We start from the raw sequence: 26607 nt of genomic DNA on the forward strand, positions 1-26607 counted from the left end.
ATACTCTCTGGGCCCTAGAAACAAACTTAGAAATGTGGTAAGTGGTGCCACTGGGGTATGACAAAGAAGCTTAGATATAGGAAGAAACATGTACACTGAGGCTGGGGGGACCACAGTTTTGGCTAGATGAGGGAGGTAAGGGAATCTTGGGAAGAAAATTGTACTTGTGGGGTTGCACAGAGATTTTGGCATGGAAGGATGGCAGGCTTCACAAACTGCATGAAGAGTGTTGTGCTCTTCTAGCAGACAACATGATGCTTTTTGACAGGGATGCGACAGGATGAAATCTGAATTCAGAACGAACAGTCTAAATGTAGAAAGAGGAAAGAAGTGGGTATGGGGTTAGAAGACAAAAAGAAAGTAGTACATAGAAAGCTATTCTTGTTTTCAAAGAAATGAGAATCTGAACTAAACAGGGAAAGCCAAAGAAGAAAGAGACTTTTGATAAACATCAGTCAGTTACAGTGGGAAAAATAGCCATCACTCAAAAGCAAAGGCTGAAAAGTCAAGAATAATTTCTGGGAGAAATGAGGATGCTATGAAGGCTGTGCTAAGGAAAATAGAGAGGAAGATGTTGATTTGAAAACAACAACAACAACAACAAACCTAATGAAGCAGAGGCACCAGCTGAACAACTAACTAGCTTCAGGGGCTGAGAAAAAGAAAAAGAACTTTCTGTTTTGTGGCTTGAGCCAATGGGTAGGATGTGGACCAACCAAAACGGGAAATACAAAGATGGACTTAGAGAGAAACTTAAGCTTTTAGCACACCATATAAAAGGGGTCCAAGAGCCATCTGGATGAGATTTTTTTTTTTAATTAGGATCTAAGCTGGCAAGGAATTTAAGAGAGGGGTTTTACCAGGATTGTGTATGTATTTGGTACAGCTAAAATTGCTTTACATTTTTGAAAACTGGTCACTAAACCTATTTGAAAGATGAGTAAGAACTGGCTCAGAGCTCTTCAGTGATGTATCCAAGGTGGCCATGTGGGTTAAGCGCTAGAGGTAGATATGAATAACACTGGAATCTTGATTCATGCCTATGTAACCTCTTCACACTGGCCACCTGTGAGCCACGGAAGCACAAAGTGTGATTAAAAATATGAGAGACTATGTGTACTGAAACTTGAAGTAAGAGCATAGACCTAGGAAACACTAATGTTGAAAGTGTTGGCAGAAAAACAGGGAGCCCAAAGGCTGAGGATAGCTCAGGTGAAGTCAGAGGGGGAAAAGGAATCAAGAAAAAGGAATTATAACAGTGTTACCTGATGCAGAGATTCAAGTCAGATGGAAGAACCTGATAAATGGACGACCTAGGATATCATTCTCATCAAGTATCAAGCAGTTAATAAAGAAGCCAAGACTAGACTGCACTGAGGTTTGGGTGGCAAAGACAGGAAGAACACACAGTACCCAAAGTTGACTGTCTAAGGAACAGACTGAGGAGGCTGCTGAAAAGTCCTAAGTCGGGAGAGCTTTTTTTGTTCTAAAGATAGAATTCCCAGCATTCTTTCATGCCAGATGTCCTTATAAAAAAAAGTAAAATTTCATAAATGACTCATCAAAACCTGTAAATGACTTAAGACACAAACAAGACCCAGGGAAATCTTAGGGAGAAATTTTTGTAGTTTGTTTCTTCACACTGAGCTTCTGATCATCTGCACAGGGCTGACTACTGATTGATGCTCTCATTAGGTTCAAGACACACCAAGTCTTCACCTAAGCTTGCAAAGCCTTGCTTTAGCTTAAGTAGTTTCTCTTTCTTTGAACTGACTTCTGACTTCTTTCTTTCTTTCTTTCTTTTTTTTTTTTTTTGTTTTTGGAGATATGGTTTCTCTGTGTAACAGAGCCCTGGCTGTCCTGGACTCACTTTGTAGACCAGGCTGGCCTTGAATTCACAGAGATCTGCCTACCTCTGCTTCCCAGGTGCTGGCATTAAATGAGTAGGCTGGCAGGACAGGAGACGTCTATGAAATTCTTTCTTTCAATCTACAAGAATCATACTTCTACCTTATTCTTTCCCATGGTTACTTTTCCCCTCCTAGTCTTCAATCCAACTGTAACCACTTTATTTGTGTACACGTAATTGGTTGCTTCACCCACTAGGATTATTCCAGGGTGCACTATGATAGCAAACATGTTCTGGGTGTTGGCCTTTCTGGCTCCAGGCCTGTTGTTACTGGAAAATAATACACGGTTGATAAAGAATATATAGCTGGGTTTTCCCCTTTATCAACTTCTTTAATTGGATTCATGCCTCCTCTTTCTAATGTCCCTTTCCCACTCATTGTATTAACATATAGAATCATAATATCTAACATGTATTTTCCTTTCGCTAGGTATTAGGCTCTGTGCTTACAATTTCACTTAATCTTTACAATAACTTCCCAATAAATATGTAAGTTTTTATACAACCATCTACAGTTGTACAAATGGAAGTTGTGTAATTTGCAAGTGGTGACGCCAGGATTTCAGACGGTTCCTCAAAACAAAAGAGTTGCCTGTTCAGGGTTCTCTTTTAGTAAGGGCACAAATTCTAGTTAGAAAGTCCTGATCCAGTTTTACCTATGTTCAGAACCTACATCTGCTCCAACAAGGCTACGTCCTAGTCTACAAATTCAAACTTTTCCTCCCCTCGGACTACTTTCATCCGATGGAGAAACGAAGGACTGCCCGGTACGTCCGATCGTCGAGGAGGGTGTAGGGAGAGATGTAAACGCCAGCACCTCACTTCTCAGCGCCGAGGTAAACCAGCATCTAACCGGAGGTGGGGGATTTGGGAGCTGAAACCAATTTCCGAACTGATGAGTGGCCAAAACACTTACCTTAACTGCCACCTCCGGAGCCGAGTCCACCGCCACGGTCAGAGAGGGCTTGGCTGAAGGCGATTTGGTCAAGTGCATGAGAGAGTCCGCGGCTGGCAGCGGACACCGGCTGCCCTCACTGTCCGAGTCTGATTCGGATCCCGAACCCGAACCATACGAAGCAGCTAGAGCAGCAATCGCAGCCGACATGACAGCAACAGATCCGCTCTGCTACGGCCAGGCCAGGGCGGAAGAAGCAGCGCCGCGCAGGTCCTGACAGATTGTCACGAAACACGTTATTTACCTCCTTTGAGAACGAATCATTTATAACTTCTAGAAAAAAAAACTTAATGATTATTACAGTAACTGTATCAGAACTTGAGATCCGCAGACATTCATCTAGAGAAGCCCAAGGAATTGCAACTACTTATAACTTTCAGGACCTCGTCGATTAAAGACCCAGTTCTGAGATAGCTTTGAATCCTCGAGGTCCTCCACTCCCGGCGTGCAGCGCGGCGGGGAACGGGAGGCACCCTGGGAAATGTAGTTTGGGCTGAGGAGGCGGAGCCCGGCCGAGGGTGGGGGCACTGCCTTCGACCCCGCCCCCAAAAGGATGGTTCATTCAATTGGATAGCATCTTCCCTCATTCCCTGGCCCAGCTCCGTTCTCTCCGGCCCCTTCCCCCAAAGTGCGGATTGGGCAATACCACGGAGCCTCAGGACAGGGGGAAGCGCCGTCCTCTTGCCCACGGACCGGTAAGTGGGCGGATGCTAAAGCTCCCGCCACGCCGGCGGACGCCCTGCGGGGCTCTAGGGGAGGGTGTGCATCCGAGGCGTAGAGACCTGGGAGCCGTGCGGCGCGGCTTCGGGGAGAGGCGGCGCGGCCGGGCGGAGAGCGCCCCGCGGCTCCCCCTGCCGCAGGCCCGGGTCCCCGCGCCCGCTTGTGGAGCGTCGCGCGGGGAGGGGGCGGCGCAGGGCAGCGGCGGCTCGCTGTGTTGTTCGCTCGCGCGACGCGCGCACCGCGGCTCGGGCGACCAGCGGGCGCCCCCGGCGGTGTCCCCGGCGGCCCGGCGGCCCCAGCCAGTGCCCGCAGCGCCCTCCAGCCCGCGGCCCGACCCTCCCCCGGGGGCTCTCGGTGGAGTCCCGGCGAGTAGCCGGCCCGGCGGCGGCCGCCGAAGCATGAAGAAGGGGTAAGGCGCGAGCCTCCCCCACCCCCCACGGCTGCACGGTGAGCACGGGTCTCTCCGGATTTTTGTCCTTTTTTCCGTCCCGGCGCCGCACCGGCCGGAGCGGAGAGGGGCGCGCGTGCGAGCCCGGCTCTCTGCGGCGGCCGCGGCGACGGCTGGGCGCGCCGCCCCCGCCCCCATCCCGGGCTCCCCCGCGCCCGCCGCCCCGGCCGCGCGGGGAGGACGAGGCGCGGGGACCGAGCCGAGGATGCTCTCGGGTGCAGCGGCGCCCACCTGCCGTGCGGGGTTCGGGGCTCCGATCGCGCCCCGCCGCGCCGCCCTCGCGCCCCGGTGCCCGCGGAGGCTGCAGCCCGCCGCGCAGCCCCGGCTCGCCCTGCGGGCCAGCCGCTCTGAAAGCCGAGCTCCGGCCGCGCGTCTTGGCGCCGCGGCTCGCTGTGCCCGACCGCGGTAAAGCGACCGGGGGCATCCCTTCATCGCCCCGTTTGGAAGCGGAGGCCGAGCGGTTGCCGGCTCGGCTCGGGCCTGGGAGTGGGGAGGCTCCTCGGGCAGAGTTGGGGAGCCGCTCGCTGGGCTCTGATGTCGGCAGGACTCGCCCATTGTGCCACCCAGATAATTATTCAACTATGCAGCATCCATTGCACCTTTCCCGTTTTTCTTTTCCCCTAGCTACAGCATGCCCCCTAGCTTCCGTACTCTGACACCTTCTCCTGCACTTGCGGATGATGAACTAAAATAATGGTGAAAAGAAAGCGCATCCGATCTGAACGTTCACCGACCTGCCCTGTGACTAATTAATACCCACTTAGAATAGGTCCGACTCCTCTAACCTTAGTCGTTACTATACAGAATGTGCCTGAGATTCTGTTCACATTTTTCTTGATGTCCACATATTGGCTAAGTCTCCTTTCTGTTAAGTAATCGATGTGGTTAGTTAATTAGTTGATTCCATTGATGTTTGTAGATTTAATCTGGTAAACTTCCATTTTTCTAATTGTTGACAGCAGCATAACACAGTTACAAATGCAGTCCCACTTGGAATTCGAAGGAACAGTTTATCCTTGATGATCTAAGTTTCTGATAAAGAATTTTTATTTGTTTTGAATATTTGGATAAAGTATTTAATACAACATTTTCTGTTCTTAATAAGAAAAGTTTTGTACATATTTTTGTAGAATATTTGATACTAATAGTAACCTTTATTTGAGTAAAAGGAAGGATTTAATATTGGGAAGATCTTAACTCCCTAACTTACTAGGGTCTTAATTTTCACTTAGCTATTTTTACAGTATATTTTTATTGCTAGTTATAGATTTTTTTCTTTATTTTTTTAACTCTTATCTACATGGATGAATAGATTCAGTTTTGAGTACTCTACCTTAAGGAAGAAATATATTTTTAAAAACATAAGAAATAAACAAAGTTACTTACCATTTAAATGTTATTATTTATAAACAAATTCTTACCTGTCAGAAATATCTTTTTCTTTTTGTCATTCTTTCCATCTTTATGTGTTTAAGCTTGTTTTGTTAACCCTTTTGATAAAAGCAGGATTACACATAGACAATGCAGGAGTTTGAAGGTGCTCCTAGTTATTTAATGGAACCTGTAAGTGGCATACATATAAATTGATAGTATAGAATCATTTATTTGGCTAGGGAAGACCTTACAGTTTACAAAATGGACTTTGTTTTGTCTTGGTTTTCTAAGATGTAAATGGAAACAATACTCTTCCACAAGATAGTATGCCTTAATTCAGAGAAGATATTTTTTAGTACTTTTAAACCAACTTTAAGTATTTTTAATTGATGAATCATGAAAATGCTTAGTATGCTTTTTCATGCCACCCGAGAATGGCTGACTTATATTCTAGTTTGCTTTGGCAAGACTTCTTTAGCATGAACTTATTTCTTGTGTTTTTTGTTTTTTAATTATAGACTTTATGCCTACATATAATAATTATAGTTAATACTGATTAAAATAGTTGGTATCAAGTAGACTATCAAGTTAAATTCGTGAAAAGTCTAGAAAACGTTGAAGATCCTTTAATTTAAAAAATTTTGGTTAACATATTTCATAATTGTGATCACTAGTAAGATCCAGTGGAGGATAGCTTTATCACTTGGGTTCCTAAATGTCTGTATATTGAGAGAGTGCATTAGTATAGTATAATGCTTGCTCAGTTAACTTTAGAATAATTTAAGATACCTTTCTCCAAAGGCTTGATCTTCAGTAGAGAGTATATTTGGTTTTTATTGAGAGATTAACTCCTTTATTTTTATAGCAAAAACTGCTCTTGAAAGACTGTATTATAACAGCCTTTACTAAAATATTGGACTTTTTTGGTTACTTTGTGGGTGGAAGTCCTATATAATTCATTATATAGCTGATTTATTTTTTGAGAATTAACTTGATTATGCTTTATCACGTTTTCTTAAATATAAAGAGATAAAATTTAGCTCTTTGGGTTTTTGTTTTGTTTTTGTTTGTTTGTTTGTTTTGAGCTTTGTGAGGACAGGAACTGACCTGCTATCCTGAAGCTTACTGTCACAAATCCTAAGGTGGTGGCAGAGCGGTAACAGATAGCAAAGGCGTCACCTACACTCAACAAACAAAAGGAATAAAGAAGGAGTAGCCACCAAGTGCAAGATGTAGCAAACATCCCATTTAATAAAGCAGCTTCATCTCCAAAGAGAAGGATATGTTGGAGATTTTTTGGAACCTCTGTCTATAGTCCCTTTACCGCATGTTATTGAGCTAGCACTAGATGCTGAATGATGGAGATGTTGGCAGCCTACACGGAAGGACAGTAATGATCTTGCGGCACACTTCCTGAAAATGGACGCGAACACTTCTGTTTCCAAAATTATCTTTCTTTGTGATTTCAGTTTGCCAGTGAAAGCTTAATAAAAAAGATGTATATAAGTGAAGTCTTGTCCTTCTTTATGTAACAGGTTTTAAAAATAAATGACCTCAAGATAGAACTTCCTAAAATTAAGAATTGTGTGCTTTTATTTACTACATGCAGATTGTACAGGTTATAATTAAAATTTTTTCTCTCTTTTTGTTTTTGTTTTGTTTTTTTGTTATTGTTTGTTTTCTTTTCCCTCAGTCTCGGGATAAAATTCAGGGTCTTATGTGTGCCACACACTACTACTTAAGCTACACTTCCAGTTCTTAATTGTGAATATTGAATTTTTATGAGTTGGTTGTCTTAACTTGTTTATTATATTTTAAAACGATACCGTGCTGTAAGACTTTACAGTAGTTCCTTTCCTCATTGCTGAGAAAGAATAAGAAATTTAATGAGAGCAGCTTACAGGAGGGGAACAATTGATTTCATTTAGTGTTTGAAGAAATGCTGTCCATCAGTGTATGTGTGGGGTCGGGGCCCTGAGCCTGGAGGCGACTGAGCACATCGACAGTTGGGAACGAGAGAAGCGCTGGTCTCTACTTAGTTTTTCTGCTTTATTCAGCCAGGATCTGAGCACATGGAATGGAGTCACCAGCATTCAGGGTGGGTCTCGGTTACCCATCTCTGGAAACCTCTGTCTCCTGGGTGATTCTCCGTCTAGGGACGTGTCTAGTAAAGATTAACTATCACACTTGGAACTTGTTTCCTCAGAAACTGCATGCTTGGTAATTAGACTCAATATCTACAGAAAGCTTACTTAACCCATTATATCCTGGAACTACAGAATTATCCTAGTAATTAGAAAATTATAAAATTATGCTAACAAATATATATTAATATGTAAATATATCTTAAATACCTAATTCTGTTTACCAGTTCTTTCATCTTGTTAACAATGATAGCATTATTGGAACTTGCTTTCTTTCATCCATGGAGCAGGAAGAGGAAGCTATTGCTTGGATTTCACGTTGCTTCGCCTGATATCATATGAGGCAAGAAGCTAGGGATGTGAGAAATTGGAAGGGTGTAGGGGGTCTTGTGATTATACTTCCTGGGAGCTTTGGTTTTGTTAGTTGCAATACCAAAAGGTTGAAGTAGAGGCTCCCTGCTGGCCTCATCCCGAGAACAGAAGTCTAAAGTACTTGGAAAAAATCTGTACAACGAACTCTCCCCTTTCATGTGAGACTTCTTTCCTTTCTAATATTTCCACTTGTCAGGGACTTTTCCCTTCTAGTTCTACTTCTGAAAAGAACATAGTTCTAAACTTTTTTCACATGTCTCCTCTTGGAAGCAAGGTATTTAGTTACTATCACATTATTAATTTTGATTTTAAAATAAGCTCTCGGCACAACTAAATGGTATTGTGGCATAGAATGCTTTGATAGGGCTGTGGTGAAGTTGGAGGCAGATTGAAAAGTGAATTATATATGTATCAAGGAGAAAGGCATTTGGGGTGTTTGTTTTTCTGTCCTTCTATCTCCTGTTTTATTTTTATTTTCCTACTGCCCATTATTTAGCTTAAGCTAAATGGATTTTGAGTGGATGCAATTGCTACAGCATAGCAGGCAAGTCATTCTGCTATGAGAATGGAAAGATCTGAGTGGTTTAAGAAAAGGACTCACAAAACAGCTGTTTGCCATTTATGTTGGAGGTTTTTAATGAACTTGTTTGGAGATTAATGATATTCAAAGATAATGTATAGCATATTCTCCTAAACGGAAAGGAAATATACACTTGCTTTATTTTTTATAAGTGATAATTTTATTATTTTTTAAATTTCAGTTTATTTACTTTATATCCAAAGGGTGCCCCTCTCTCCTCTCCTCCCAGCCTCCCCCCTTTACCTCCAGAAAAGGGGAGCTCCTTTTCCCCCCGTATCAGTTCTCCCCAGCACATCAAGTCACTTCAGGACTGAGCATATCCTCACTGATGCTAGGCAAGGCAGTGCTGCCAAGGGGAAGTGATCCAAAAGCAGACAATAGCGTCCATATTAGAAACAGCACCCCTTCCAATCGCCAGGCACCCCATATGAAGACCAAGCCACCCTTTGGCCACATATGTGCAGGAAGCCTAGGTCCAGACTGTGCATGCCCCTTAGTTGATGTCTCAGTCTCTGTTTGCCCCCATGGGACTGGGTTAGTTGTGTCTGTTGGTCTTCTTGTGAGGTTCCTGTCCCCTCCAGGTCCTTCTGTCTTTCCCCCAACACTTCCACAGGACCCCCAAAACTTTGCCCGGTGCTTGGCTACAGTCCCAGTATCTGTCTCAATACACTGCTGGCTAAAGCCTCCTGTACAACAGTCCAGTTGGCCATCTTGCCAAAAGCCATCTACAGATTCAATGCATTTCCCATCAAAATTCCAACATAATTCTTTACACTTGCTTTATATGCAAGTCACCTCACAGGGTTTTTGTGTTTATTTTATCATACTGGTACCAGTCTGGGAAATGCTTTCTCCCTGACTTCCCCAATAATGTCAGTTCTACCATTCTGCTCATTTGCATTTGGTTAACCCAGTGTTACCAACCTTCCGCTGAACCAGTTATTGATTTGTTATAAAGGCCAACAGAATGCTAAGCCCGAGGCATAGTAAGAGGGAGTGTCGCTGCGTAGGAGCTAGACTACAAGAGTCTAGTTCTACAGAGGTTATGGACTGTTATGAAGGAGGAAGACCAATTACAGCTCTGTTGAGTCCTGGTTCTAGATGCTTATCTAGATACTTATAAGACCAAGTCACTAAGAGAGCTTTATTCCTGAGTCCCATGTGCTCAAAGGTTGAACAATTTTGTTTTCCTTTCATTGTCCAGTAGGCTATAAGATACACACTCTGAGACTTCTAACCACTGTTTTCCTTGTCATACAGACTAGGTAAATAAGTGGCCACATTTAGGACCAAGGTCCTAGCAAGGAGCAGCTGCAGTTTCCTGAGTGTAGGCCAGAGTGTCTTTGTCCGTGGTCCTGAGATTGAGTTCATCAAAGATGCTATTTTTGTTCTGTGTCTTTGTAATAAATCTTTATTTTTAGCATGTAGTGGTTGGACTTATATTTTAGATAGTTGCCAGCTACCCAGGAACATTCTGTTGTAGATAATGTAGTTTGTTTCAGGTCACATGGCTAATAAAAATGGAGGTGAATTTTCCATACAGATGTATGATTTCCAGTTCGTCTTTTCCTGCTACTCTAGACTCTCAGGAATGTCATTTCTTAAAGCTACGAATCTTAGAGGAACTCTGCAGAGTGCTGAATTTTGAGTGATGAAGGCAGCAGAGCTTTTGGGATGTATCAAATAGTAGCCCAGATTCTTGCTTTTTTTCCTTCCTGAGTGGTCAGTACTCTTAGTTGGCTAACGCTCCTGCATCGATTAAATCTGCTTAAAAGAAGGTTTTTGTTTTATTTGTTGTTGTTTTGGTTCTTTTGCTTGTTTGTTAGCTTGCAAATTTGTCTACAAAATTAAGCCTTTTTTTTTCTACTTCTTAATAGAAATGTCTCCTGTCTTATTATCTGTCTATTTTTGGCAGTTTTAAAAATACACGTACTGGAGTTTATGCCAGAAAGTTATAGAAAATTTAAGCAGAAAGAGAAAAGTGAATCACTTGTGAAGAACCAAAGCAAAATCTTCCTGATTGACTTAGAAATCCGTCAGGTTTGTTATTTCTAAAGAACCCATGTATGATCTCAATGATTTTTCTCTCTTGGTTTCCAGTTTTTAATTGCATTGATTTATGTCCTTTTTACTAGTTTCTTTCTACTTACTCGAGGCCCATTACACTTCATTACTTGAGTTGGAAGTTTATTGATTGAAGAACCTCCTCCTTTCCACTTTTCCTTTTGCTGGTGTTTAAGCTAAAGTCTCATGTAGCTTAGGATGGCTCAGTCTTTCTTTTGTAGCTGAGGATAGCCCTGAACTCCCAGTCTTTTTGTCTCCTCTTCAGGTTTGACCTTTTTTTATTTCCCCATAATCTTTGTTTTTGAGATGTCAAACAAATTTTGAGAACATATTTTCCTTTAGTTCTGAATATTTAAAAAATTCTTTTGAGACTTTTGATATGGCATTCAAGCTCCAAATATTTTGGCATTTTCTCTCTTTTTTTTTTTTTTTTTTTTTTGCTATTTAATCTGCTTGTCCTTTGAGAGCATACATTGTATAGTTTCTACTTTACTTTTTCTTTTCTTCCTGTTGGATCTGCTGATTACTAATGGGGGAATGCTGACGTCTCCAACTCTGTTAGTATATCCAGCCATCTTTTCTTGTCAGATTTTGCCACATGCATTTTCGTGTCCTATTCTGAAGAACATGTACACTAAAAAGACTGTTGTATTATTTTAGTAAAGGAACCCCTTTATCTTATTATAGTATATTTTAAAAGTCCAGATAATTTCCCTCATTCAGAAGTTACCTTTACTAACTCTAGGTACTCCAAGCTTTCTTCAGGTTCATATTGACATAGTTAAAAGTTTCTTGTATAGATCTGGCCTATCATTTAATATTTTCCTTCCCTCTGAAGAACTTGCTTTGTTGCTTCTTGACAGCAGTATTACTCACTACTGACAAATTCTGCTGGTTTTTATTTGACTGAGAATGCCTTGTGTTCATTTTTTAATAACTGAACACAAAATTTTAGGTTGGTAAGTTTGTTTTTCTTCCAGGATTTTCTCCATTCTTTTATTTTTAATCTATGCCTTTCTAAAATAGGTTTCTTGTAGACAGTATGTAGTTGGCTATTTTTATTTACTGAACATCTTTGTCTTTTAATTGGTATATTTGAACTATTCATATCTAAAGTGATTAATGATAGTTGAATTATGGCTATCATATTTTTTAATTTGTATTCATTACACTTATACTTTGTTTTTTTTAATCTTTATTTCATCTTCCCTGACTTTAGTTGAACATTTTATATCACACCATTTTTCTTTCTATTCTTAGCATATCAGTTATATATTTTAAAACTTTTTTTTAATGGTTACCCAGATTTTTCAGATACATTTATAGTTAATCCAAGTCTTCATATAAGTATTCTAATAATATTTAACATGTAGTTTAGATGCATTTTAACAGTGTTCCCAATTCCCTTGTCTTGTCCTTTGTAATATTGGTGCCATTCATTTCGCTTAATTTTATCACATAATACCTTGATGTATTATTTTGAATGAACAGCTATGTATAAAGATTTTATTTTACCTTCCTTTAATGTATCCTGACATTCTTCATATTCTTACGTAGATCTGGCCTGTTTTAATATCCCCCTTTTCTCTGTGGAAGAATTTTGTCATTTCTTGACAGGTGTATTTACTGGTGACAAATTTCCTTAGTTTTTATTTGCCTGAGAAAGCAGTTTGTTCACCTTGGAATGGCTGAGTACAGAGCTTTATGTTGGTTACTCTGTTTTTTTGCTCCCTTGTCCCAGTAGCTGATAGTGAGAGCAGTTCAGTGTAACTCTTCCCTGTCCATCTATAAGTAAAATGGGGTTTCCTCTTAGGGATTTTTTTCCATGCCCTTCAGACTTAATTTAGTTAATAGACTAATTAATGAAGCCTCTTCCATGATAGGGAGGTTCTCTAGCACCGAGCTGCGTTCACAGCCTACTGTTGTCTTCTGACAGTTTTAGTATCATTTACTTAGGTGCAGATTTTCTTGGTGGTCTTGATGGGTCTGTCTTTTCATTTCTGTCATTGACTTTAGGAAACTATTGATTTGATATGTGCTGCATCTCTTACATAGTTGATCCTTACAACAACTTTGTGAAAAGGTATAATTCAAGGCAAGAGCTAAATTTTAAATACAGACAATAACAGAATTTTTATAATTCTAGCCAAATATTAATGCCTTTCATCTATTTCTGACTCTGGCTTTCTGTAGACCTAGAGAAGAAAACAGAATTATTTTAATTTCCTTACTAAGTTGGAATGTTGGAGATGGTTGTTAGGAACTCGCACAGAATACCAGATCAGTTTACCATTAAAAGACTTGAATGAGGCCGTGTCACCTGACTTCTGTAGAAATGTAAACAAGCATCTCTTCACCAGGAAGAGTACTGGCAGATCAAATAAAGGACTCCTTTTAAATCCTTCTTCTGAGATTGTTGAGGGTCCTTACTGGGGAGTGGGTGACAAACCACAAATCCGAATTGTAGTCCCAACCCCCCATTCAGCCTTTGACTTTCTATAACCCTGAACACACCCAGGACCATCACAGTCAGGGAAGGAAGAAGTGCCACAGGCCTCTCTCAGGGCTTTTCCCCACCACGCTTCCCACCCAAGACAATGCTAACAGCCTCTTTATCATAGCCTAACACATAAGGGCCACAAATATTGTCTCCTTGACTGAGGGCCAGGGTGTTCTGTAGACATCAGAACCTATTCGTGACGGCAGTAATCCTGCCGCAGTTAGAGGAAGTGTCTTCACAATAGCAGACTGCAGCTGTTGTGCCAGTGGTTTGTACGCAGTCAGGAGTCGGCCATGGGATCCTTCAGTAGGTGAAAGTACTTGCCTCGTGAGCCTAACAACCTCAGTGTGATCCGTGGAATCTTCACTGGAAGGAGAGAGGCCACTCCCCAGAGTTGTTTTCTGATGGTCACACATGTGTTGTACACACGCCAGGACTCTCTCACATACACATCACATACAGAAAGCTTGAGTGAAATGATTAATAGGAGACTCCAACAAATTAAGTGTCTTGATTTTCAATACATCATTGTCATCTTTCTTTAAAGTTAACATGACTAGAATAGTCACACTAACTTATTACAGTTAAGCCATTGAAAAGCAAAACAAATACTCTTTATTGGATAGTTCATAAAAAAGGGTCTTGTCCGTGGTATTACCCTGTGGACTTAAAATACAGCAGTAGTACGTACTATATAGTATACTTATTTTCCAAAGCCTTTCTTCCCTATCACCAGAGCATTCTAATGATAGTAAAACAAGTGCTTTTTAAACCAACAGTTTCTGGAGTAACTGATAAATTCTATCCTGATATCAAATTATCAAAGCTTAAAAATATTCTAAAACAACCCCAAGATTTTCACAAAATAAGTATACCTAAATGGTAGTATAGCCAATTTAAAACATGTATGTGTTGGGTAAAATGTAAAATGTATACTGTTTATCCCTGAGTTGCTAGGAATTAGATGATTTTTATTTCCATTACATGTGAAAGTGTATGTTCAAAAAGAGATTATGTAATCCACAGCAATCAATATTTCATAAGATTAAAAGATACACATTTCTGAATAAAGTTGGGAAAATACCGCATTTTGCGGTAGTTACTATTTGGTAAATTTTTAAAATTAGCTATTTTGGTTTATTATACTAGTTTCATGCCATAAAGATTTGCTATTCTTTCATATTCTTGGAAAATTCCTCTTTTCATTGCCTGGAAACAAACATTGTTACAAATTTTGTTTCAGTGTAGTTACTGCTTTTGTGCTAGAAATAGGATGTAATTTTATCTCTGAAACTACATTTCCTATGTTTAGGAACCATCAACCCCATTCCTAAGTGTTGGAACAAATTGCTGATGTCTTGTGGAGAAGTAGCAGAGTGAGGAAAGTCACACTGGCAATGATAGGATGAGCCCTTTGTTTCTCAGGAGCAAACTCCCACTCATCTATGCTTAAGACCAGTCGCTCCTAGCTGACAGTTGCAGGCACTTATTTTTAGGTAATAAATATTACAATGGTCGGGATTTGGCCTGGCATCTTTTTTTCTTTTTCATTCCCTCTAGTGAATGAAGTTTTCTTTTTTTTTTTACTCTGTGTGGTTCTTGGAGAAAGAGCCATGCAGTGTTGCACAAAAGTAAACACGAATTATTTTAACAACTATTTGTTGAAAACCACACGTAAAACTGTTGTCTTTTGGGATAGTCACGAATAAAACATGGTTTCTACCCATACAGAACTTACACTCTAATGATAGAGATAGAACAACAAAGACAAACACATGACAGCACAGGACTACATTCCCACTTTACAGTGCAGCCAAAAGCTGCACTAGTGATTTTTAAGCAGGTGTCTTAGTTAGGATTGCTATTGCTGAGATGAAACACCATGACCAAAAGCATGGTGAGGAAGGGGTTGGTTTGTGACGTATTTCCCTCAGTCACACACGGTGACACAGTCACACACAGTTCCATTGAGGGAAGCCGAGGTGTGCGCTTGGAGGCGGGAGCTGATGCGGAGGCCGGGGAGGATGCTGCTCACTGGCTTGCTTCTTACTGCTTGCTCAGCTGGCTCTCTTACAGCACCTAGGACAACCAGCCCAGGGATGGCCCCACACTGAGGTGGGCCCTGCCACTTCAGTCACTCATACAGCCTGATCTTACGTAGGCATTTTTTTTTCCTATTGAGGTTCCCTCCTCTCAGATGATTTTAGCTTATGTCAAGCTGACCTAAAACCAGCCAGGGCAACAGGGAAAATAACATGTTTGGACTTGTATTTTAGGACTACAAGTAGTTGCCTCAGGAAGGCAAGAATAAACTCAAGTCACCAAAGTGGACACCGGTTCTAGTTAGAGCAAGAAACAATAGCGGCTTGATCTAGGGTGGCTGTTTGTGGCGATGGGAAAGTAATAGATGAATTTGATACTTACTTTGAAGATACAGTCAGCCTAGTAGTAGCAAAAAATGTAGACAGTGAGTAGAAGGAAGAGTCAAGTGATACATCTTTGACTGCATGTTAATGTGTATGGGTGTTGGAGGTTTTTTAATTGCCGTTCTTGGTGGAGTGAGCAATGGCTTAGTAGTTAAGAGCACTTACTAGTCTTGCAGAGGATGTAGGTGTGGTTCCTAGCAAGTCCTGGCAGCTCACGTTAATCTGTAACTCTGTATCCAGTGATCTGGCACTCTCTCTGGCCTCCAGAGGCACCACACGATGGGATACACATCCGTACAGGTAAGCAAAACACTGCACACATAAAGTAAAAGAAATAATTATTAAAATCGCCACTGTTATTAGCATTTACAGATTTTAAATGCACAAATAATATACTTCAACTCAAATGTTGGACTCCAGAACTTTTTTTGGAAGTAATTATCCTGTTAATATTTCCTAACGCTTTAAGGAGGATATCTTGAGCTAAGGTTATCTTGTCTAGCACAGTGATTAACACCATAGGCTCTCTGTGGAGATTTGTTGAGTGAATTATACTCACTGAGAAAAAAGTACACTTTCCACCATCAGACTTGGACAAAATGATCCCTGTGGCATATAAACAGCCTCTCATTTAAGTTGACCGTGGAAGATTTGTAAGACAGGTAGGCTATCCCAAAGTAGTCAAGCAGATTTGATTTAAACCTGTAGCCCAAATTAACATTGAGAAGGTACTTTATGGGATTACTACAAAGACATGAATTGCAGACCTAAGCTATCTGAGTGCCAGGATGTTGCCATAATAAATTAGTGTCATGGACAAAACATCGACATAAGTGAGACCTAGAAAATATAGTTTTCTGTTGACTCTGATGTGTATAATACTATTTTGGGGTTAGGTACTAGTTTTAGAAACTTCTATTTCCAGCCTGGAGTAGTGTCTCACACCTTTAATCCCAGCACCTTGGGCAAGCAGATGCAGGGGGATCCCTGTGTGTTTGAGGCCAGCCTAGTCTACAAAGTGAGTCCAGGACAGCCAGGTGTATTCCACAGAGAAACCCTGTCTGGAAAACAAACAAACAAACAAACAAACAAAAACAAACCCCCCACATCTGTATGTATATAAAGTACAGTACTTAACAGGCTTGATGACTCTGCTTCTCCCTTCTTGGTCCTCTTTATCACGGGGCTTTGGCCAGCAGACTTGGTGGAAGTTGTGTTTTGACCCTGAGCTTGGGCATTATGACAAATAGATGATGTGTAATCATGGAGAAGAGATGGAAGCCGTCCTGGCAGGGACACTGTCGATTAACCAGCTCCTCGGCAGCTGGCCATAACGCAAGTGAGCTCAGCCTAAATTGTTGACCCATAAAAATCAGTTGTTACTCTACACTCTGATTTGGTAGTATTACAGCATAACGATAAGAACTGATGAAGTTGGGATCCATGCCGGATGCAATTAAGTAACAGAAGAAAAGAAGTTTTAGGATGCTATATTCATTAATCGCCATGTTATTTTGTTAAAACAGGACCTCCTATAAGCCAAGCTGGGCTTGACTTTTTTTTTTTATTTGTGAAGAATGAAATCGTGTTATTTGTAGGGAAATGTGTGTAAATGGAGACAATCACAAGTGAATTAAGCCAGTCTTAAAAAACATACTGTATATTTTCTCTCATTTGTGATTCTTAGGCTTTATATAGATAAGCATAACCATGAATGCATATATGACATGAAAGTAGAAGCAAAACTGTCTAGAGGGACAAAAGAGTCCATGGGGAGAAGGGGGGTGTTAAGGGATGTAGGAGAATATTGTGGTTCAAATAAGAATAACCCCCATATGCTTATACATTTGAATATTTAGTTGTCAGGGAGTGGAACTAGTTGAAACAGATCAGGAGGTGTGGTCTTTTTTGAGGAGATGGACTTTGAGGTTTCAAAGTCACAAGCCAGGCCCAGTGTCTCTGTCTTCCTACTGCCTGGTGGATCCTGATGCAGAATCCTTATCCACTTTTCCAGCAGCGGGTCTGCTGCTTGTCACCATGCTTCCTGCCATAAATGATGATGAACCAAAAACCTCCGAAGCTACAAACCAGCCACAATTAAATGCTTTCTTTTAAGAGTCGCTATGGTCACAGTAGCCCTTCACAGCAATAGAAGGCTAAAATAGGGTATACGGTGGAATATGCCTAATATACAATGAATACAATGACAGCTTAAATTTGGGAGTTGGGGATTTAGCTCAGTGGTAGCGACTAGCTGAGCCAGCTCGAGGCCCTGGGTTCCATCCTCAGCTCAAAAAGGTAAAGGAAAAGAAAGCCTAGAATTTTAAAGGTTTGCTAAGAATTTGTAATCAGAGTTTCAAAAGCACTTAATTTTTTTTTTAAGTTGCACAGTTTTAATGGATAATTTGATTGGTCTTTTGTTAGCATAAACAAATATTTGTGTTTCAGTTAACTAGTAGCAAGTTTACTTTGGAGGGCCTCTCTGTGAGTCCCCCCAAAAGAATACCAGCTGTTGCTGTTGATCTTGGTTACCGGACAGAATTATAGAAGACCGTGTTGTTGATGAGGCTGCATGCTTTGGTTGCTGTACGCAGAGAAATCAAGGTAGAGCTGAACCATAAGCTTCCTCCCTGCTGGCTGGTTTTGATAGTTCCAGAGGTGTTATGCAGCCTGCTGGGGGAGATACAGCAGTGAAGGGCTCTCACCGCTGTGAATCCTGGACGTTATAATATTGACCTGCTGAACAAGATATGTTTATTGGGGCAATACTGACATGAATGTTATGGTGACAACCAGCAACTCTTTTTGTTGAATTTGAGGCCTGCTCCATGAGAGAGAATTCATATCTCCTTTAAAAAACGAACCAGCAGCAAAACACTGTGCTTGTATAAGTCATACACCCTCATGGGAGCTTACTGTTGTTTGGCTAAATGGAGAGATTGTCAGATTATCTTTTAAATATTTTTATTTATACCCATAGATTAGTACTGTTCTCAGTCTTGGTCAGAGATGTTTCTACAGTCAATGCAGAGACTCATAACTGGTCAGAATTCTGAGAATAAGTGACTTCTGAACGCTTAGCTATAAACGGAACATCTCTATGATGCCCACCACCACCAAAGGTTCAGTGTGAATCTTAGGAGAAGAGACAAGAAGAATGAGAACTGGAGGGTGGGGAGGCGTATTGTGAAGCAGTGTCTTCTGGACATGACATGGCTGCTGCCTTCATGAAGTTACTGCCGCCGTGTTCACCTCCACAAGACTTGCAAAAGAGTGAACTTGCCCGCGTTCTGTCATGGATGGGAGAAGGCCTCGAGGAGCCGTTGGCAGTTAATGAAGAGGAGGAAGCTGGGGGAAGAGGAGCCATTTTCTTCAGTAATGTATTCACTGATCGGTTGCTCTGCTCCAGTAAAAAACCTTCTGCCCATGCACATGCAGTCATTCCTAATTCACCCCTAACTCTGTGAGCTCCTCCACCACAAAAAATACACGAAGAAGAGAGAGGTCAGTGGGAATACGAAAGGGTGGTGGAGCTGAGTACAATGAAGATACATTATATACATGTCTGGAATCAAAGAGTTAATTTTAAACATTAAAAAGAAATAAAGGTACTCAAATATTTTATTTTTTAATTGAAATTTTTTTTCTTTACATAATATATCCTGATTATGGCTTCCCCTCCCTCTACTCCTGGTTCCTTCCCACTTCCACTCCCATCTAGATCCTCTCCTTTCTGTTTTACTAGAAAACAAATGGGCTTCTAGGGAATAAGAATAAAATAAAATAAGATAGGCTGGGTGTGGTGGCGCACACCTTTAATCCCAGCACTTGGAAGACAGAAGCAGGAGGATCTCAGTAGCCAGCCTGGTCTACAAGTCGAGACCAGGACATCCAGGGCTCTGTTAGTTATACAGAAAAACCCTGTCTCAAAAAAAAACCATGATGATGATGTAATAATAATAATAATAAACAGTAAAACCAAAACTAATCTAGATGTTTTAGTTTTACTGTTCGTAGAATTTTATTATATTGATCTAATTTTCTATTAAAAGTAATTGGTTGAGCTTAAATTTAGGCCTCATATTTTATTATTTTAAATACTCCAAAATTGAGTATAAGAATAAAATATCAGTTATTTTGTTCTGGATTTTTAATTAATTTGGAGAGGGTGTGTTAAAATACATGCTGAAAGCTGTTGAAATAAAGCTGTATTAGAAACTGGCTGAAGAGTTTTAAATTTTCAAGATAAAATTATGTAGTAGATTATGTTGTAGATTGTGAGCAGTTGTCAACCTAAAACCATACAATTTCTACTTTAGAAATTGTACTTAAAAAAAAAAAAGAATCATCTTGAAATATCTTTGTAAAGAAATTAAGTGTGTGAGGGCAGGACTAATATATATTAGTGTTTTGTTTTTGTTTTTTTGTTTTGTTTTGTTTTGTTTTAAGGGAGATTTAAAGACAGTTCCTCCATTTTCCCATTTCTGATGCAGAGTACCAGCCTTCCAGGCTCAAACCTTCCTTATTGTGTACTGTATGAGTCCCTTCTCTTCTAGCGGCCGGATGTTTAAACCCATTCCTTATCAATTTATTAGTGATAAAAATACAAATGCCCCTAGAAGAGCCTTATATCCAGTCTTCCTTTATTTTATCCTGACTTAATACAATTAGTTATTTTATTCTTTGGCTTTTAGTTTTTATTATATACTTAACTTGAATTGGTGGTTCTTTTTGCCATGTTGTTATTTCATAAATAATGTAGCCAATAAAAGTTAGTTTCAAATAGAGTTTTTACCATGACAGACATGTATAAATTGAACTTAGCGTTCTGAATAGGTAAAACTGTCAAGATGATATTTTTAAATTCATTGTTACCATTCTAATACCGAATAGTTTTTTTAAAAATTGCTAAAGCCATGCTTATTTTTGAGCCCTTTAAAGAAAGATGTTTTCCAAAGTGTCTGTGCCCTTATGAATAATGGTATTTATTCGCTTAGCTGGCCATGGCCCAATATTAGGCTCTACTGGGTACCATCTGGTATCAGCAGGAATTGATATTTGAAGACCCTTATCAAGTGCCAGAGGAACCGAAGATGTGGAGAGAGCCTTGTGATGACACTGCACTTCGCTGATAGCTGTCCTGTCCTTGGGATCTGGCCGTGTCCTGTGTCTGTCCCAGTATCGGTGGTTCTCATCTTCATGCAGCTCTGCCAAGTACTGTGACAAGATTACATGGAGCCTGATCTAGCATCCTCAGTCATTCATATTCTGTCCATCTATGCCTGCTTCCGTCTATCCATCTTTGTCTGTCTCTGTCTCTCTTTCTGTGTGTTTGTGTGTCTGTCTATTACTAATTAAGACAGGGACTCTCAATCAAACTTAGACCTCACTTGTATGGCTAGTGCTTGCTAAGAATATCCTATGTCCCTGTCTTCTGAAGCTGGGGTTATAAGTAGGTAGCCATGTTCCATCACCCAGCGTTTATGTGTGTTCTGGGGATCCAAGCACTAGTTCTCAGGGTGACAAGCACTTGGTTAATTACTGAACCATCTCCCTGGCCTGAAATTGAAATTAGATGAGATAAAACTTCATAATAAAGCATGGTTGGCCTTGTTTGGGTGGTCAGAGTGCTAATGTCCAATGTCAAGTGTTAACAAGGAGGGCCTCAGAGTTGCTGAGGTGCTGGTAGGGATATAACTGGGTCCAGCACTTTGGGAAACCGGCAGTTTTTACTAACGCTGTCATATGCATGCATGTTCAAGCACCGTGGTTTACTGTGTCGCTCCTCATCCTGCGCTGATTCCACAAGCACACTCTAAATCAAACATTCGTCACCTTACTCTTCTAAAGATTGTTTTTCCTTGGAAACTAAAGTGTATAATCTGTCGTTTCAGAACATTTTTGTTCTTTCCTTTTCTTACCGCTTCTGTGTTTCTTTCAGATGAGTTTCTGTGCTTTACCTTTCTTAAACTTAATTTAAAATATCTTCACCTCTGCCATTTTACCTCTCCTGAACCATCAGTGCTGTCCCTTGGAGCTCTTTGCAGTGCTATAAGTAGCCCATACAAGTAGCAGCCATAAGCCACACGTGGCCACTGAGCGTCTTTAGTGGGATTAATATGACTGTGGAGTGGGGTTTAATCTTGGTTCAGCCACCTGTGGCCGATACTTAATATTTTGAATAGCATGTGTCTATTTAATATTCTCCTTAACCTCTTACTTGTTTTGATTTCATTGTCTGACCGGCTATAAACTTTAGCCAAATGTTACTGTTGACTGTTCTTAAAGTTGATCTTCCTATCTCCATTTCTGTTGATGTCTAAGCCTTAATTTTGCGTGTAATCTGCAGCTATTTGTTGAAAAGAGTCGTCATCTGAGAATTGGGAATCATTATTTGCAACCTCAAAATACCATCGGAAGTGCTGTAGGATACTGTGAGAGATGGGAGGCTGCTTTGTCAGACATACTAACTGGATTTACAATAGCAGCAGGTTATGAACAGAAGAAGCAGGATATACAAAATGTGGAAACCTAAGATCTGATCTCAGCTTTGTTGCATCATTTTTGAACTGACAAGTTTCTTGTCTTGCTTTTAATGTTTCTTACTGTCTTGAAAGTGATAGGCTTTTCTCAACTATTAACAGTGAGGATTATAGTTGGTAGTGGTTTTCTTTGGAAGTGTCCAAGAAGAGAAAATACATATAGAAATGCACAGGTTTGAAATGAAAAAAACACTATTCTGTGTAGTAAAATGCCAAGATGACAAGTTATGCCATGAACTTATAATAGAAAGGAAAATAGTAAAAGGGTTTCTTTATAGGATTGAATAAAACTAAGAAATAGAAAACCATATTGAAGTGATTATGTATTCCCAGTAATTAGCAAGTCCAGGAATAATAATTAGGAGAAAGTCAATCTGATGTAATGAAATGAAGTGAACAGTGCATTGGAATTTGTAAGAGATCACCGTCATTATTATTTATACACATTCAAGTTAGAAAGGCTATTTATATCTGCATGCTCTAACTTGTACCTTTAGACCCTAACATAAGCACAGGTGACCTTTTGCTTTCAAGAGATCTGGCAGTAATTCTCCTGTGATTCACCTGATTGTCTGAGTCAGCCAGCAGAACAAGCCTTTTGTTTTTATCACTCACAAATGCTCACTCCTTGAATACTTCTTATTTGACCTATTTCTCTAGCCTTCCCAAATCACTACTGTATTCTTGAGAACTTCCTACCTCTGTGACCAGCAAATATCCCATCTCTAAATTTTAGCCTTCTGTCTCCTTGTCATAACTGAAACTTGTCCTCAAGCTCCATTTTATCTCTGCCCTCTTAGGCGAATGCTGAGGGTGTGCTTGATTACATCTCACCTGCGCTGTGTGGGGAAGCCGTTCTTGCCCCTCAATGCTGTATCCACACATTTCCTCATTTAACAGAAAGAAGGCAGAGAGGCTCCGGGTGCTGCCTGCCAGCGTGCACGGTGCTAAGACGTTAGCAGTGGTGTGTGTTCCTTTCCTACCGTGCAGCACGGACTGCTCTAAAATCTGTGCCTGTGATAACCGTCTGAGCTGCCATTTCAAATACCTTGAGGTAGATAATGTTCTAGTCATTGTAAAGGTAAGAAATTGTGGCACAAAGAAGTTAGCGAGCTGAGAAAATTAGGAAAATGCCGTCATGTGAGAACTACAAATTGTATTTTCCTATGAGACATATTTTGAAAATAAGTATTTCAGAGGTCTTGAGTTTATCACATTTAAGCCAATAGAAACTTGCCCATGGTGAAAGCTTGTCCCAGTGTTAATTGTTACAAAAAAAAATTAAAAGTCATAAAAATGTCCAACACTGGAGGAAAGTTAAATTACGACATATCCTACAGACTGTCATGTAGGAATTAAAATGTGTTTTTCCAAGTGTTTGGGAAGCAAATGAGAATATAAATTTGAGGAAAATGGAAGATTATTTGTCAGTTAAAAGAGACGCTTTGGTGTGTGCAGTGTGTGTGTGTGTGTGTGTGTGTGTGTGTGCCTCACTGGTGTGTGCACTTTGTGTGTGTGTGTGTGTGTGTGTGTGTGTGTGTGTGTGTGTGTGTATGTAGTCAGGGCCTCAGGTGCCAGTCCTCACCTCCCACGTGACCCAGGACCATGTCTGTAGCTGTCCAGCAAGCTTCTGGGTGTCTCCTGCCTCTGCCTCCCGTCTTATGTGAGGAGCGCTGGGATCGCAGAGACAGCAGCTCTGCATTGTGTCTGGAGGTCGGAATTCGGGTCCCCACACCTCCGCAGCAAATGCTTCTCCCCACTAAGCCACCGCCACAGCCTGGACCACTTAAGGGTTGTCAGAGACTTGGCAGCACTAATGTCACCAGTTCCGGAAAGTTACCTGATGGATATTTTGTACAAACTCAATATGGTGAGACCAAAAGTAAAAAGATTCCAGTATTCCTAACTGACTATTGTGTGATAGAGCTGCCTCCACCCCAGGGAAAAGCAGGGCCTGTGATTTTGAGTTTCCTTAAAAGAGACATGGAAGATAAGACAGCTAGCCAATATCTAGAAATACAGATCAAGACAAAGAGGAGATCTGGCCCGCAAATGGCAAACGGGTTGGAGCAGGTGTGAATTTTTCATATCTTGGCAGAAGTCATGTGCAAGGAGTTTGTGGGCGGGCCTGTTCTGTGCTATCAACGATGTACTTTGGTACTTTTTGAAATTACATGTTCTTCCATTTTTGTTAGGAAAAAAGAAAAATTATGTTTCTTCTGTTCAGTAAAATTTTACTTATTCTCTGAATAAAGAATTAGAAAACGTTTCTGTAGAGTTTGCATTGTATGATTCAACTTACTATTAAAGAACAAATGGAGTGTGGTTAGAAGAACACAGAGAAGCAGATTGTGTCCCCAGCCCTTCATCTTCAGCAGCCAGCGCCCCTCTGAGCACATGGCTTAGCCTGGCCTACAACAGTTCCTACCCGGAGCATCTCTGTAGATGTTTAAGAGTTCCTGCTTCATTTACTGTTTTGTTTTAATTTTTATTTCAGAAGGAGTATTGAGAGCACACTGAATCCTTTGGAGGGCTGCATGTCGAATGACTTTAGTATGTGTCTTTATGGTTTTGTTATCATAGCCTTGGTGGCAAGTGGTCTAACTTGAATCTTTCAGTTTACTGATGCTAGTGAGGCAAGCTTTGATATAAATATTTTCACACTGTAAGGCTAGTAGCAAGTGGGTATTGTGTAAATCAGATTTCTCCAGAGAAATGACTGCGCCCAGAAATGGCTGACGTAGCAAAGGGAAGTGTCATTTTGGAGCAGTTGGTATGGGCAGGCAGTGCTTATGGGAGCGTTCGAGAACCTCGCAGCGAATGATACTATTTATAGTTTTCTGTGAAGTTACATAGGTATATTTTGTTTTCATGGTTGTATAAGAGGTACAAGGATCTTATGCGTGCATGTGTGTAGGTAATATCCAATGTTAGTATCAGAAGTCTGAAAGTGTTTTTCCTCTCCAAAACGTGATAATACAGTACTTTTTTTTTTTTTAACAGTTAATATAAACTTAAAACCTTTTCTACCCCGGGGCTGATAAGATTGCTCAGGGGGTAAATAAACTTGCCGCCAAGCCTGACAACCTGAGCTCAGTACCAGAATACACGCTGTAGGAGGAGAGAGCTAAGCCCCCAAGTTGTCTTCTGGCCGCCCCAGATGTGCCACATGCATAAATAAATACTCAAATGGGAAAAAGTCCTGTGTCCCGCCCACAAGCTCGGTGACCGGGGTTTGGTTCCCGGAACCCACATAAAGATGAGAGAGAGAACAAACATTACAGGGTTGTTCCCTGACCTTCACAAATGCATTCTGGCATGCATACCATACCAACACAATACTAGAAAATATTGTTTAGGCTCTTAAAAATTCCCAATCCTGTATGTCACTGTACTGTTACCCTTAGAATAGTCAAAGAAGTCCTATAAACTGCATTTTGAATAGCCTATTTTAAAAAGAAATTTTAAAAATTTATCTCACTGTGACTGTTTAGTTCCACAGACTAGTATGGATAATGCCATTGACATGGTCACCATACATTCTGTTTCCTCAGACATGGAAGAGTGAGATCGGAACAGTCAAGAAGTAAATGAGTCATTGATAGTGCAGATACTCCTTCAGCCAAGCTGTCTTCTGCAGAAAGAAGGCATCACTCGTGTGCATGGGTTGGTTGGGTAGCAGTGCAAGTTGAAGAGCTAGGAATATTGTTTACCTTGGCTGTGTTGTCCACAGGAGAACTGGATTACGGGACATATATGGGGTACAGGAATCTTATACAACAGAGCAGCTATATGGATCTAAGCTTTCTCCTTTGGGTCTGAAATAAGTAAACTACGCATGTCATATAGGAGAGGAAGAACAAAACCACTAAATATCTCACCTCAATTGATTTTCACCTTAAAACATGCCACTTTTCCATTGGTTCCTTCTCCAAACATCATTAAATTACTATCCCAGAAGGTTATTTTCCCAACTGTTCATGAATCTCTTTAGTTTCACAGATTTTATGGATCCGAATAATGTATTGATATAATTGCTGTCCTTCAGAAATTATTTGGGTTTGGACTGACTGTAGAAGGTTTCTTACACCCAGAATTTGGATCTCCCTCCTAATCATCATTCCTCTTTTATTCTACCCGTAGGATATACTTTAAGTTGATACCACTCTCATCACTTTCTGGTGACTACCATCTGTATCAAATTCCAACTGGTCTACCTCCACTTCAAAATTTCCTGCTGCCCAAGTCTCTATAGAGAGCATGATCAACCAAGGTCAGACTGACTGCTCAGTCCTGATTTTAGTTTGCAGTTCCTTCAAAGAATTTATTAAGTAGCATTGAACATCTTCAGCATGACGTTCAGGGTCACATTTGATTCAACCTTCTAATACTTCCCATACTTCTGGTCCATTCTACCCTTGCTGGTCTTTGTTCACTGTCTGCCAAGTGCTTGAAGCCCACAAAGCACTTCCCAGTTCTGGGCCTCTTGTGTGTTTGATACACCTGAGTTAAAAATAAATAAATAAATAAATAAATAAATAAGCACAGAGACTTCAATTCCCTCAACTTGGCT

The 26607-nt window shown here is 40.7% G+C and overlaps 2 protein-coding genes across 2 annotated transcripts in view; one reads left to right on the forward strand and one right to left on the reverse strand.

Moving 5' to 3' along the window:
* Positions 1-3286, reverse strand: part of Cdc40 (cell division cycle 40) — a 49819-nt gene extending 46533 nt beyond the window's left edge. Inside the window, exon 1 of the mRNA XM_021648658.2 lies at positions 2826-3286. Coding sequence (XP_021504333.1) covers positions 2826-3014 — 189 coding nt within the window. The 5' untranslated portion in view covers positions 3015-3286. The remainder of the gene's footprint in view (positions 1-2825) is intronic.
* A 119-nt stretch (positions 3287-3405) lies between these two features.
* The window catches only part of Wasf1 (WASP family member 1), a 45921-nt gene continuing 22719 nt past the window's right edge, over positions 3406-26607 (forward strand). Inside the window, 1 exon segment of the mRNA XM_021648667.2 lies at positions 3406-3559. The gene's annotated coding sequence lies outside the window, so the exon portion shown is untranslated.

Source organism: Meriones unguiculatus, chromosome 20, assembly GCF_030254825.1.
Source record: "Meriones unguiculatus strain TT.TT164.6M chromosome 20, Bangor_MerUng_6.1, whole genome shotgun sequence".
NCBI lineage: Eukaryota > Metazoa > Chordata > Mammalia > Rodentia > Muridae > Meriones > Meriones unguiculatus.